Below are 15,433 nucleotides of genomic sequence, written 5' to 3' on the forward strand. Positions count from 1 at the left end.
CATCCTGATTTAGGGAAACTGAACGATGAAGCCTTGAGAGTTGAGACTGAGTCAGAGGAGAGGTATCGCACCCAGTACTACGACATTTCTGCCATGGTTCAACAACTGCAAGCGGATGCTGAGAAGGAGAGGCGTACCCCGTCGGAGAAGTCGAGTGATACTTTCACACCTGAGCACTTTGCCGCCGCCATGAAGGAGACCCTGGAATCAGTACAAACAGGAATTTCTGGTGATCAGTTAGAAAGGATTCTAGGGACCTTATCGCACAAGAAGCGTTATGTTCAGATACCGAAATTCAAAGGTGATGTCGAGTTGTTTGACCAGTGGAAACAACTGGTAGAGACTGAATTAGAAAAACCAGGCTATAGCGAGGTGGAAAAGACCCACATAGTCATATCATTAGTTGATGGAGAGGTATCCAAACTCATCAGTGGACTAAAGGATCCAAGTTCAGATGACATCCTTGAGTTTTTGGAGAATAGGTACGGAGATGTGTTGACAAAGATCCAGAAGGCAGTGAACGAGATTGCTGCAGTGCCTGCTGTCAGTTCGCCCTCAGCAAAGGATCTTGATTCTCTCTACAACCTGCTTAATTCCAACTGGAATTACATCATGAAACGAACAGAAGATGACAAACACGTGGTAAGGGCAAGCTGGATCTTTACAGCCCTTGTCCGACCAAAACTGCCAAAGGGACTTGTCAAAAAATGGGATGGAGAGATAATCAAAGAGGAGAAGTCGATGGGGACGACGTCGGAATTACCGATACGTTTCGACACTCTTTTGGAGAAGCTGCAAGATGCCGTCAAGGTTGCGAGGCGAACGGAGCCAAGCAAACGAGATAAACCCGAGAAGGAGAAGGAGAAAGAGAAGAAGTGGGTTAAGGATTACCAGAAGGAATCTAAGAAGCCTACAGGTCATGCTCTTCAGATATCTCAGAGGACACCGAAACCCAACAAGGAGGAATCGTGCATATTCTGTCAACTTAGGCACTTCTCATCAAGTTGTCCAACAGTGAAGTCGATGCCTGTGTCAGAGCGAGTTGAGAAAGTGAAAGCGTCAAAGGCATGTTTCAACTGCTTGCGGACTACTCACTTTGTGGATGCATGTCGGTCATCTAGCTGTAAGAATTGCTCGAGGAAGCATCACACACTCTTACATTTCGACAAGCAAGGAGGAAACAAGACTGGGAGCAACCAGGAAACATCGAGCGAAAAGGAGACAAGTGGAGATGGTAACAAGCCTGAGGAGACCGTGAAATCACCCCACTACTTCGTGAAAGCCAGAGAGACAGATGGTGAAGTACTGTTACAGACAGGCCTAGCGAAATTGGAGTCGAGGAATGCAGTCGCACATGGACGAGTTCTCTTTGACTCAGGGAGTGGAGCCACATTTGTCAGCAAGCGAATGGCAAGGAGTTTGCAGCTGCATGGTCAACCAGTTGCAGCAGAGTTTACCTTAGCAGGAGGAAAGGTCATGACACTTGATACCCAACGAGTCAAGTTTCATTTGTCGAGCATACTACCCAAATGGAAGGGAGAGACGTTCGAAATCATCGCCTATGTTCTAGAAAATCCATGTGCTGATATCAATGAAGTCAATGAGGATTTGTCAAAGATTGAACAGCTGAGAGACCTCCAGATAGCTGATGAGTTCCCGAGAAAACGTCAATCGGTGGATGTTCTGTTAGGAATCCAGGATTCAATGAAAATCTTACAGGATAAGAGAGTCTTTGGATCAGGAAACAGTCTTTCAGCGCAGAGGAGTCACATTGGTTGGATCGTGTCCGGAACCTGTCCCGCTGATCAGGAAAGCCACACAACGTTGCCAGTCAATCATTCAACATTTCAACTGTCCAGCGAGATAGACATCGCGACCAAGCACTGGGAGACGGAGCACATAGGGATCCTACCAAATGAGAAAAACCAGCACCTCTCAGAGCTTGAGACTGAAGCCCTGAGACAGCACAAGGAGAAAACAATCAAGATCAAGGATGGTTATGAGACAGGATTGTTGAAACATCCGGAGTGGAAGGATAAAATTCTGAAATCAAACAAACAACAAGCAATGAGGAGACTTGGTAGTCTGGAGCAGAGACTGAAAAAGGATCCTACATTGTCAGCGAGATACCAGGAGCAAATCAATGAGTTGATCAAGAAAGGTCGAGCGGAACGAGTGAGTGAGGAAAAGGAGCCGGAGGATCGTAGTGTGTGGTACTTGCCCCATCATCCAGTAGTGAGAGAGGACAAGACGACAACAAAGGTTAGAATCGTCTTCGATGGATCGATGAGAGGCCGGGATGGAGTATCACTCAACGACACCTTATTACCAGGACCTGCCCTGCAACCTGACCTTCCTGGAGTTTTGATGCGATTCAGGCGCCACAGAATTGCATTGATAGCGGATATCGAAAAGATGTTCCTCCAGGTAAGTATGAACGAGATAGATCGAGATAGCCAGAGATTCCTATGGAGAGACTTGGACACGGATAAGGAGCCGGAAGTTTTCAGATTGACCACAGTCACCTTCGGATTAACGTCTTCGCCATTCTCAAGCATCAAAACTGTGCTAGATCATGTCGCGGCACATCGTGAGGAGTACCCAAAAGCTGCTGCAGAGATTGAGGAGAATATCTTCGTGGATGATATTTTGAGTGGAGATGAGGAGGATAATGAGGTGGCGGAGTTGGCAGTTGGACTGAAGGAGATTCTGAGCCCGGAATGGAACATGAGGAAGTTTCTATCCAACAAACCAGGAGTTTTGTCAGGTCTTGCCAAGGAAGACATCGCGTCGGAGCTCACAGAGAAGATGGTTGGCGAAGAGATCTCAACAAAGGCGCTGGGAGTCAGATATCGACCCAAGGAGGATGTTCTCATGTTCTCATTTGTTGACAAAATGGAGGATGTGGAGATCGAGACCAGGAGAAGTGTGTTGAAACAACTCCATCGGATTTATGATCCACTTGGCATGCTATCGCCCTTTGTACTCAAGGCTAAGCAAATTTTCCAACAATCATGGGTCACAACTGGAGGATGGGACGACGCGCTACCATCGGAGATAGAGGAGGAGTGGAAACGCTGGAAATCTGAAGTGACACTACTGGACAGCATCAAGATACCGAGGTGTATTGTGCCTGCTGACTTCCAGGATCCAGTATATTTCCTACACGGCTTTGGAGATGCATGTGAGACATCATACGGAGGAGTGGTCTATTTGACTAGCCAGGATTCAACTGAGAGACGTCACGTTGCTCTACTCAGCTCAAAGACCAGAGTAGCACCCCTGGGAAAGAGGAGGAGCATCCCGGAACTGGAGCTCATGGCATCACTGGTGACAGCAAGGTTAACAAAGTATGTGGAAAGAGAGCTCAAGCTTCCGATTGCTTCAGTGAATTGCTGGACAGATTCCAAGGTTGTCACACACTGGTTAAGCAAGCCACCATACAAATGGCAAACATTTGTCGCAAACAGAGTAGCTGAGATTCAGAACTTAGTGCCACCCTGCAACTGGAGACATGTTCCAGGAAAATGGAACCCTGCGGATCTTTGTTCCCGAGGACTTACTGCTGAGAATCTGGTTGAATCTTCATTGTGGTGGAATGGTCCATCCTTCCTGACTGAAAGTGAAGAACAGTGGCCAGAACAAGAGAAGAGCAAGAAGGAGGATGAGGAAATAGCAGACTCGAAAGCCAAGCCCAAACTTCGTCAGATTGGTATTGCTGCTGTAGCCAAGACGGATATTGCTGCTGCTGAGAAATACATTGAGAAATTCTCATCATACCAGAAGTTCATCAGGGTAATGAGCAGAGCGAGGAGTTGGATTAGGATCCATAGGTCCCGAAAGGAGGGGAGAGATCAAAACGAGGGGAGAGAAACTGACAAGGAGAAAAGCATTCCAGGAACAACTCTCAATGACAGACGTCAGGAGGAGCTGCACTGGATCAGATGGGCTCAATCGCTCAAGTATCAGGAGGATATTGAGGAATTGAAAGCCGGACGACAAGTCACCATGGAGAGTAAACTGGCTCCATTGAGCCCAGAGTGGGACGAGAAGGATCAAGTGATGCGAGTGGGAGGTCGTCTTCATTACGCCCCATTGCCGGAGGAAACTAAGCATCCCATCATCTTGCCTGCTCACAACCGATTTGTGGATAAGTTAGTTCTGTACTACCACCAGATTAACCTACACACAGGACCAGCACAAACCCTGGCTTTCTTGAGAAACAAGTACTGGCTTATTCATGGGAGACAGGAAGTGAGACGCATTCTTCACAAGTGCAAGGCTTGTAAGGATCCAGAGGAGATTGAGCAAAAGATGGCGCCGCTGCCTGTGGAAAGAGTGAGCATGAGTCTTCCTTTCACGCACATAGGATTAGACTATGCAGGACATTTATACGTAAAGATGTCCAGAGATGAGACAACGAAGGCTTACATTCTGATCTTCACGTGTATGGTGACTAGAGGAGTGCACCTGGAACTCACACCAGATCTTACTACAGAAGAGTTCATGGCTGGGCTGCAGCGCATGATGAATCGCAAAGGGAAATGTGTATTCATTCTCTCTGACAACGCAAAGACATTCAAAAAGGCAGACACCTTGCTGAGGATTCTTTACAAACAGAAGAATGGAAAGAACAAGCTTAATGAGGAGATAACAGGAAAGGGAATAACATGGCGTTTTATCACGGAGAGAGCCCCATGGCACGGAGGATTCTATGAGAGACTCGCGCAAAGCGTCAAGAAACCACTGAGGAGAGTGCTTGGGAAAGCACACCTGACATACCTTGAGATGCAGACTGTACTCTCGGACATCGAAGCACAACTGAATTCTAGACCCCTGACTAGTGTCTCTGCAGACAAAGAGGATTGGTCGCCTATCACTCCAGGACACCTGATGATTGGCCGGAGCCTACAAGTTCTGCCTGATGCCTCATTGGCAGGCCATACTACCGTCGCAGTGAGCAAGAGATGGGCCTATAATCAGCACCTGTCAAGGATCTTTTGGAATCGATGGACGAAGGAGTATTTGACTGAGCTGAACCAACTGAGGAAGTGGACTGAGGTTCGAGATAACCTTCATGAGGGAGACGTTGTTCTAGTCGCTGAGGACAACACCAGGAAGCTGGATTGGAAGCTTGGAAGAGTGGAGGAGATCTTTCCAGGACGAGACGGTCTTGTGCGCTCAGTACTGGTGAAGACGAAATCGGGATTGATGAGACGTCCAGTACAGAAGCTGAGGCTATTGGAGACCACCATTGTGCCAGAGGATGTTGAAAGCGATTCAGATCCAGATTAGCCAATGTTAGTGGAGTATTGTGACTAGAGACATTCTATGAGCATTGAGAACTACAACATATACAAGAAAATACAACTAAGGGTTTCGTTCACTTAGTAAATACTTTATTCGAATTGTGGAGTACGAGTAGAGAGAATAGTTCAAGCGATATTTGCCAGTTGGTATTTCGCATAATTCGTTTCAATATTTTAGCCAGTGTTGCAGTAAGCGTGAAATTTTCGGTGCTCAGATTTCAGAGGGGAGTATGTCGCATTGGGACAACCTGTATAAGTTTAGTTTTTTGGGACACACTGTAGTTCAAGGTAATTAGCATAGGTGGCAGCACTGGGGGGAGTGTGTTGAGAAAAAATGATGGAGGACATCTGAGATGCTGTGAGCACATGAAGAAAAGAAACCTGAATATTATGATGAGAAGATGAATATAGACAGTTTTATTGAATTACAAGAGTTAGAGTTGAGTAATTATACAGTCCTACCCCGACAACAGTCGCCAGACTGAGGGAAAGTACTCCTGAGGAGATCTTCAAGCACACAATCCAAGCAGATTCGACTGACATGTTCATTCCCTGTGTGGCCAACCTTGGTTTCAATTTTGCAGTTGCTCACCCAACCAGGCACAGGGAACCATCAGGGGCAATTGACATCTACGAATTACCTGGTACCCTGAAACGCACATTTAAGGACCACGTGCCTCCCCTTTACGACATGTCTTCAACGCCTGACGGTAAACTTTCTGTGTTGTCTGTTGGGTCAGGTGGAAATAACTGCCGAGTCAAACTGTTCGATGTAGAGAATGGTTACATGAGCTGCACCGGTGACATCGACATTGCCAAACCTCTATCTCTTGGTGTTACCACCCGATATCAGTACGCAATTATAGGGAGGAATGGGCAAGGAGAAAGATGGATCATAATCACTGACAAGGAGGGCATTGTACTTGTCAAACATCAATGCGATACCGCTGAAAAAATATACTGGAATCCGGAGGTGAATCCTAGAATAACATGCAGTCAAGATTTCATATTTGTAGCAGCTATGAAAAATGTTGTGATCTACAAACTACAGGGCGCAGGATTGTCGCGTGTATCCACCCAACATTATGGAGTATCTTTGACCGACATATCTGCTACAGTGATGAATGATTTCTTTCTAATTAGCCCATGGAAAAATAATGTAAGCCTGCAGAGACATAAAATGAGGAGAGGCACTGAATATGGTTGGGACTGCATAGGTTATTTGAAAGTTTGTGATGAGGAAGCATCATGTGCAGATATGGGAGCCCGCCTCTCCACAAGAGATGGCCACATTGTTGTGACAAACGGTCGAACATTCAGGGTGTTCAAACTGCTTTAAATCTAACCTCTTTCTCCCCGGAGCTTGTCTTACTTGTTTTGATCTGAAAACCGAGGCGAATTTCTTTTTCACACAAGTATGCGCCGCTGACTCACAGACGTGCGCCAAGCTCAATGGGAATATTGAATCGGCAAGTTAGAGGAGAAAGACCCTGTCATCAGGGTTGTGACTAACCAATTATGGAAATAAACCCTCCCAATCGAGTTGTTGTGGGGAACGTTTATCCGGCAAGGGATTTCTTCATTTGATCACAAAGGGCAAGGTTAGGGGCATCAGGAGCTGTGATTATCTTTGGCGAAGGATTGAGGTCCTACGCGTCTTGCAGTGAAGCTAATAGACTCTAGCTTTTATCATGCATGAAGCATGGGCAGGTCAAATCATTTGTAAATCTGTTGGTGTAATCGGCTTGATAAAGAACACTGTGCAAGGATGAACGATGATTTTGGTGGCAAACATTGCAAACTTCCTGCATTAAAAATCATCGCCTTTAACAATTTGCTTCCAAATCAACTCCAATTATTTTCAGTTGCAGTGACAAACGTTACCTTTTATGCAGGGCACTTTAGGTTGAGACCTCTTTCATGACCGTGTGAAGTTTAGATTACCTCCTAACAACGTGGTAGACTTTCAAATATTGACAGTCTATAGGAATGACATCAGGCAATCGGCACCCAGAAATTACCTTCAAATGAGTATTTGTTTTATGGAATTGCAGGAAAATTTTATCCATCTCAAATTACAAGTATCATGAGAAAGGTCGCTTCCGAGTCACATTCTCCAGATTTACTTTTACTCAGCATCAGTATCAGCGTTCACTCTGGACTTGGAGGCATTACACCCGATGAGTATTCCTCCCCAGGGCAGAATACTGTATCTATATATAATGCGTATTTAGGCGCATGCGCATAGAAATAAAACTGCTTGTTTTCACCCGTGTTTAACCTGGTCAAATTTGCCGTTCTTAAGCGCATGCGGATAATTCTATACTATACTGTTTCTTATACTGTGTGGTGTGCATGTGACTTCGTAGCGTCCCAGAAGAGTGGGATTCTTGTATGGCCGATGCAACTGTGCTTTACCTCGCACACTGTGCGGTCCTCGCCAGGTTGTGGGATTATTATTGGATTATTACACATACATATGTTCGTTTTATATTGTAAACAGTAGATATTAGATTAAATATAACCAGCATTTGTGTAAAACAAACAACACAGGTTTTGTAAGTTATCTTCGCTTAATTTTTTCTCATTGTTAAGCGCATGCGCTAATATTCGGGAGATAAGCGCACCCTGAATATAAGCGCAGTGCGCCTAAATACGCATAAATACGGTAAGCGCTTTTGCATCTCGTTACAGTGACGTACACACCATACCTGACAGTCAATACTCCTTTGAGGACTTTGAAACAGTGCCACACTTCTTTGCAGAAGATGGAACAAAATTTCCAGGAATTGTATCCGATTGAGCATGCATATACCAGACTCTGCTATGGTATGCATTTGCCAGAAACCGGATACAAGATCTTTAAACGTCTCCTGCTGATTGCCACGCTGATTCAAAGTCAACCCACAAAACCTTAGAACAAAAGTTTTTGAAGGAGTGTAGGCCTGCTTAAGAATACAGGGCTCAGTCCTGATGGAATGACAGCATCCCAGAAACCTTCTAATTTCCTGATATGATGACGGAAGTAGTGTAATCCCACACACGTACGAAATGACAAATGCCACAGCTAGAACTGTCATCGCCGAGATGAGTATCCTAGCTGCCATGAATATTTGATGAAGCTTGTAAGGCATGACTTAAACATGTTAAAGGAGTAATGGCGTGATTTTAAACAAAACGTGTGTGGGAGTAAGGAGAAGATGGAGAGACTATGCCGTATCTTCCTTGTTCAGAATGGGTCGATGAAGCCAGGATAGGCAAAGAAAAAAACAAGCTGCAACAGCTATAGTTATTGCTTCTCAGATATAGATCTATGAGCAAGCAAGTCAATTCAAAGACACAATCCCCCCACCAATAAATCGTCAACTGTAGTGCTGTGACCATACTCGCCAATAAGCCAGTAAAAAGAGTTGGTATGCAGGATAAGCCACCTCGTCCGTAGGCGGAAAAGACATAACCAAAAGGATATAGTGGCATGGAAGCTTTCCTAAATAGCTGTCTAAATGGAATTGCAGATATTTTCCACTACTCGTCATTATTGGATGGATATCGATATCAATTTATATCAACTCTCTCGACCCCTGGTCTTTGTCATCTTGAAATCTCACTGAGGAGCCCTGCCAGTTGTGACCCGAGACCCCCTCCCCCCGTGAGGAGAAATAGCGAACCAGCAAAACTTGGGCCACCACTACGTGGTGCTTACTGTCACTCGATTATTGTATTGTTGTGGCAAAGACGTGACTTCAATTTTGTCTGAGTTTTGACGTCATCCTGACCCATACCCTTAAGAACCTTAAGAAAATCGGCACCGCCGACTGGGATGCCCATACCCTAGTCGCTGTCACATACTAATATTCAATATTCGTGCCATGATATTTTGCTCGAATGATAAAATACTGATTCTGTCCCAGTTTATGTAACCATTGGTTATATGTCATTACCCTGCACAAGTCTCTATCACCTCACGGTTATGTACACTGAGGAGTTATTTGCCAACAGATTTTGCAGTCTCTTTCCCAATATGATCTTATATATACGAGATAATTAGTATTCCCGCCATGGCCAGCGTGACATATTGCTCATACAATAAGGAGTATCAAATCGTCTGAAGATTTGTCTCGTATGCCACTTGGTCATTTGCTGAAGGATATCGCAACAGCCTCGGGAATTACTAATCCCACACCCACACCTCTTTCAGCGGGGTGACAAGTATACTCAGCACGACAATGGTGTTAATTAGCAAGTCATACAGGCAGTTTTTGTGTCCAAATCGGGGCTTACCACGCCCTTCCTCGGACCCAACGTTGTGTTTTTAGTTATATTATTGCAGCAAAACTCCATGGTCTTTTGCTGGAAAATCTCTATTGCATGGGGGCTAAAGTCTTCTCGTCAGGCCTGCTTCTTTGATAGAAATAACCACCCATTGCTGGGACATGGATGTGCATACCTCTACCTATGCGAGTGACCCCCAAGAATGACATCCCAAAGCCCCAATCAGCCCTTCACTATAGTATGCCTGGCCTCGTCGTTAGCATAAGTGTTGGTTAAATCGGTGATGGAGAAGGCATGATAAGTACACAAATCTAGGGTGCTTAAGGTCAAGATATACCGGCCACCAAGTTAGTTGGTGACGTGTCCTTCCTGTCTGAGTTTGTAAACTTGACATTCCTTACCAACAAAATATCTCAAACTTGCTCTCTATCTGGGACACCCTGTAGACGATAGCATTCAGGTTACAAGACTGATCATGATGAGCCTTATCGTTGCGGTACATTCAGCATCAATCAGTCGTTCAATAATAACTCAATTTTCTTCAGTTTGGTCGCGGATCAATCTCGATATAAACAGTGCTACGCTATGCTCAATAACAAAGGTCTGAATTTACAGCATTTGTGAATCGATGGCAAGTCGCGAGCGCTCAGTCACTTTGCCTTAAAGACCTACCACTCTGGCCATGTGCCAGTGCAAGTTGTTTGATATCGCTTGCTCTGGCTTTTCATTTAGGGGCATTAACACTTTTTGGTTTTCAGATCTGGCCTGTTGGTGGCCTAACAGTGAACAAGATTGATCAAAAATTTAGTATCAAAAGTCATCTGACTGATAAGTAGTTTAAAAATTACAACAGGCAGGGTACACCCTACATAGTTGCCATACGTCCACTAAATGCCATTGATATTATGACCTAGATACTCATCGACCATTTAAATTGAGCAAGCGAAAACAAATCAATGTATTTCGAAGAAATGGTTTCTTCGAATCCAAGAACAGAATAGATTTGTCATCAAAGAAAGAAAGAAGTCCAAGCAGTCAATCACTGCGTTGAATGCGGCCATCTTTATATTTGCAACACATGCACAGACGTGCATACACGAAACAAGGCAACTCGGGAACATGTTGTGGTGCATTTAAGGAAGAAAGACATATGCAAACCGCATGACTCGCTGTTGAATAGTTATTGCCAGGACTACAAAAAAACAAATCAATGTATTTCGAAGAAATGGTTTCTTCGAATCCAAGAACAGAATAGATTGGCTGGTTTATAGGCACAGGATAGGATCACAGCACAGTTAACATTTCCAACAGTTTAGCAAAATAAACAGGACTACAGTGTGTTGGGACATTCGACAGCTGAGTTTCAGTTGTAGCACACACGAAGTGGACATCAAGGACATTTTCACTTCCTGTATGATCCACTGCCACGAAGTTTATAATTGTGTCAATATTTCAAAACGGTAGGTTTTTGTACTTTAGACGTTTTCAAACAAACATAAAATGCATTCCACTTCCAGTCCATAAATTTTGAACAAAAAAAGTTTTCTAGACAGCATCATCTCAGTACAATGCTCGACTATCAGTGGAAGCAGTCTTTTTACCTAGAGCCTTCTCGAAATGATTAGTCCAGTCCAGACACATGTGTAATGGTAAATAACAATGTATAGGGTACTTTTCCTTGGGGTTGGAGCCCTTTCTCAATGTGCTCATAAGCCAAAGTCAGACAAAGCGTTTTCAAAGGTCTGCACTAAAACAGCTATTTCTTTAAAAATTCTTTGAAATTCTCCCGATTGTCTAAATTCTGCAGACGCTCGGAAAAGAGTTCCAATGCAGGGGCCCGCCCGCAGCTGAAAAGCTTTGATCCTTGTACACAGTCCCAGTAAAACGAATAACTCTAAGCTCTGTTTATCATTGCAGACTGAAAGAACACCAGTCCGATGGCGTCACAAGCAACAGGTTTGGCTGACGTTTGCGTTGTGTGCCTCCAGTCAAGACCACTGAAGTTAGTAGGTAAATGCAAGCATAGATTCTGTTCCAAGTGCTTGTTCGACATCATTGAGGGCAAGGAGGGTGATGTTTTTGCCTGTCCAACGTGCAAGGTCGACTGTCTTTGTCCAACAGATGGTCTAGAGGGGCTGGTCGACTTCACAGGTGGGGATGAGGCAGCAGAAGATGCTGGTGTGGAGGAAGGAAGAAGGGGTGGAGTGAAAGACCTTGGGGTGGTACCAGGAGTACCTGATAGGGAAACGACACAAGAGCCAGGAACTGAGTGTGCTGATACCGTGTTGGATGTAAGATGTAAGATTTGTCATCAAAGAAAGAAGGAAGTCCAAGCAGTCAATCTCTGCGTTGAATGCGGCCATCTTTATATTTGCAACACATGCACAGACGTGCATTCACGAAACAAGGCAACTCGGGAACATGTTGTGGTGCCTTTAAGGAAGAAAGACATATGCAAACCGCATGACTCGTTGTTGAATAGTTATTGCCAGGACTGCAAAAAACCAGTATGTATGGTGTGTATTATGTGGGAGCATGGGGAACACAGCATTGAAAAGTTGGGGGACTTTGTTGATGGAAAAGTTGCGGCACTGAATCAAGTTCTGAAGAGGAGGGCAAAACGATTGAGAGAACTACAGCATCAGATGTACGAGTTGATGGCGTTGATAGGGGAGGCAGCCGTGTTTGATAAGGAGGATATGTTGGTAAAGGAAATTGAAGACCACGCTGAAAAGTGTATTGCAGGGATAGTGAAATGGATGGATGATTTGAAAAATCAGGTCAAGGCAAACCACAAGGTGATCAGGGATCTACCAGAAGATTTGGAGAAAGTCCAGAAGGCAGTTGAACAGTTGCAGAGGCCCATTGAGAGAGCTGTAGAGTTGCTGGGAAAGAAAGAGCATCACCTGCTGTACCTTGACAAGCTGCTAATAATGCAGCAGGAGGTGGCTGCGGTTGCAGACGTTGGGAATGACATCAAAGACACAGGACACTGGAGTCAAATTCTTGAGTTACATAATTACAACTATCACTTTATTCCTGGAGAATTGCCCAGTGATCTTGGCGGGATCAGCAAAACAGTCGCCAGACCATGTGAAAGTATTGCTGAGGTGATCTTCAAGCACACAATCCAAGCAGATTCGACTGACATGTTCATTCCCTGTGTGGCCAACCTTGGTTTCAATTTTGCAGTTGCTCACCCAACCAGGCACAGGGAACCATCAGGGGCAATTGACATCTACGAATTACCTGGTACCCTGAAACGCACATTTAAGGCCCACGTGCCTCCCCTTTACGACATGTCTTCAACGCCTGACGGTAAACTTTCTGTGTTGTCTGATGGGTCAGGTGGAAATAACTGCCGAGTCAAACTGTTCGATGTAGAGAATGGTTACATGAGCTGCACCGGTGACATCGACATTGCCAAACCTCTATCTCTTGGTGTTACCACCCGACATCAGTACGCAATTATAGGGAGGAATGGGCAAGGAGAAGTATGGATCATAATCACTGACAAGGAGGGCATTGTTCTTTTCAAACATCAATGCGATACCGCTGAAAAAATATACTGGAATCCGGAGGTGAATCCTAGAATAACATGCAGTCGAGATTTCATATTTGTAGCAGCTATGCAAATGTCTGTGACCTACAAACTACAGGATGCAGGATTGTTGCATGTATCCACCGGCCGATATATCGGATCTTTGACCGACATATCCGCTACAGTGATGAATGATCTCTTTCGAATTTGCACATGGAAAAATAATGTAAACCTGTACAGACATAAAATGAGGAGAGGCACTAAATATGGTTGGGACCACAGAGGTCAATTGAAAGTTTGTGATGAGGAAGCATCATGTGCAGATATGGGAGCCCGCCTCTCCACAAGAGATGGCCACATTGTTGTGACATACGGTCGAACAATCAGGGTGTTCAAACTGCTTTAAATCTAACCTCTTTCTCCCCGGAGCTCGTCTTACTTGTTTTGATCTGAAAACCGAGGCGAATTTCTCTATCATACAAGTATGCGCCGCTGACTCACAGACGTGCGCCAAGCTCAATGGGAATATTGAATTGGCAAGTTAGAGGAGAAAGACCCTGTCATCAGGGTCGTGACTAACAAATTATGGAAATAAACCCTCCCAATCCAGTTCTTGTGGGGAACGTTTATCCGGCAAGGGATTTCTTCATTTGATCACAAAGGGCAAGGTTAGGGGCATCAGGAACTGTGATTATCTTTGGCGAAGGATTGAGGTCCTACGCGTCTTGCAGTGAAGCTAATAGACTCTAGCTTTTATCATGCATGAAGCATGGGCGGGTCAAATCATTTGTAAATCTGTTGGTGTAATCGGCTTGATAAAGAACACTGTGCAAGGATGAACGATGATTTTGGTGGCAAACATTGCAAACTTCCTGCATTAAAAATCATCGCCTTTAACAATTTGCTTCCAAATCAACTCCAATTATTTTCAGTTGCAGTGACAAACGTTACCTGTTTGCAGGACACTTTAGGTTGAGACCTCTTTCATGACAGTGTGAAGTTTAGATTACCTCCTAGCAAAGTGGTACACTTTCAAATATTGACAGTCTATAGGAATGACATCAGGCAATCGGCACCCAGAAATTACCTTCAAATGAGTATTTGTTTTATGGAATTGCAGAAAAAATTATCCATCTCAAATTACAAGTATCATGAGAGAGGTCGCTTCCAAGTCACATTCTCAAGATTTATTTTTACTCAGCATCAGTATCAGCGTTCACTCTGCACTTGGAGGCATTACACCCGATGAGTATTCCTCCCCAAGGCAGAATACTGTATTTATATATAATGCGTATTTAGGCGCATGCGCATAGAAATAAAACTGCTTGTTTTCACCTGTGTTTAACCTGGTCAAATTTGCCGTTCTTAAGCGCATGCGGATAATTCTATACTATACTGTTTCTTATACTGTGTGGTGCATGTGACTTCGCAGCGTCCCAGAAGAGTGGGATTCTTGTATGGCCGATGCAACTGTGCTTTACCTCGCACACTGTGCGGTCCTCGCCAGGTTGTGGGATTATTATTGGATTATTACACATACATATGTTCGTTTTATATTGTAAACAGTAGATATTAGATTAAATATAACCAGCATTTGTGTAAAACAAACAACACAGGTTTTGTAAGTTATCTTCGCTTAATTTTTTCTCATTGTTAAGCGCATGTGCTAATATTCAGGAGATAAGCGCACCCTGAATATAAGCGCAGTGCGCCTAAATACGCATAAATACGGTAAGCGCTTTTGCATCTCGTTACAGTGACGTACACACCATACCTGACAGTCAATACTCCTTTGAGGACTTTGAAACAGTGCCACACTTCTTTGCAGAAGATGGAACAAAATTTCCAGGAATTGTATCCGATTAAGCATGCATATACCAGACTCTGCTATGGTATGCATTTGCCAGAAACCGGATACAAGATCTTTAAACGTCTCCTGCTGATTGCCACGCTGATTCAAAGTCAACCCACAAAACCTAAGAAACAAAAGTTTTCAAAGGAGTGTAGGCCTGCTTAAGAATACAGGGCTCAGTCCTGATGGAAGGACAGCATCCCAGAAACCTTCTAATTTCCTGATATGATGACGGAAGTAGAGTAATCCCACACACGTACGAAATGACAAATGCCACAGCTAGAACTGTCATCGCCGAGATGAGTATCCTAGCTGCCATGAATATTTGATGAAGCTTGTAAGGCATGACTTAAACATGTTAAAGGAGGAATGGCGTGATTTCAGTGCCCGCTAAACAAAACGTGTGTGGGAGTAAGGAGAAGATGGAGAGACTATGGGGTATCTTCCTTGTTCAGAATG

At 44.3% G+C, this 15,433-nt stretch overlaps 2 protein-coding genes across 2 annotated transcripts in view; one reads left to right on the plus strand and one right to left on the minus strand.

Annotated features, from left to right (window-relative positions):
• Positions 1-15,433, minus strand: part of LOC135501737 (multiple epidermal growth factor-like domains protein 9) — a 47,708-nt gene that overhangs the window by 23,150 nt on the left and 9,125 nt on the right. The gene's annotated exons all lie outside the window — the stretch shown is intronic.
• On the plus strand, positions 10,624-14,709 carry LOC135501816 (uncharacterized). Its single transcript, XM_064794144.1, has 2 exons — positions 10,624-11,041; positions 11,499-14,709. The coding sequence occupies exon 2, from the start codon at positions 11,519-11,521 to the stop codon at positions 13,526-13,528; it is 2,010 nt and encodes a 669-aa protein (XP_064650214.1). The 5' UTR covers positions 10,624-11,041; positions 11,499-11,518; the 3' UTR covers positions 13,529-14,709.

Source organism: Lineus longissimus, chromosome 17 (assembly GCF_910592395.1).
Source record: "Lineus longissimus chromosome 17, tnLinLong1.2, whole genome shotgun sequence".
Classification (NCBI taxonomy): Eukaryota; Metazoa; Nemertea; class Pilidiophora; order Heteronemertea; family Lineidae; genus Lineus; species Lineus longissimus.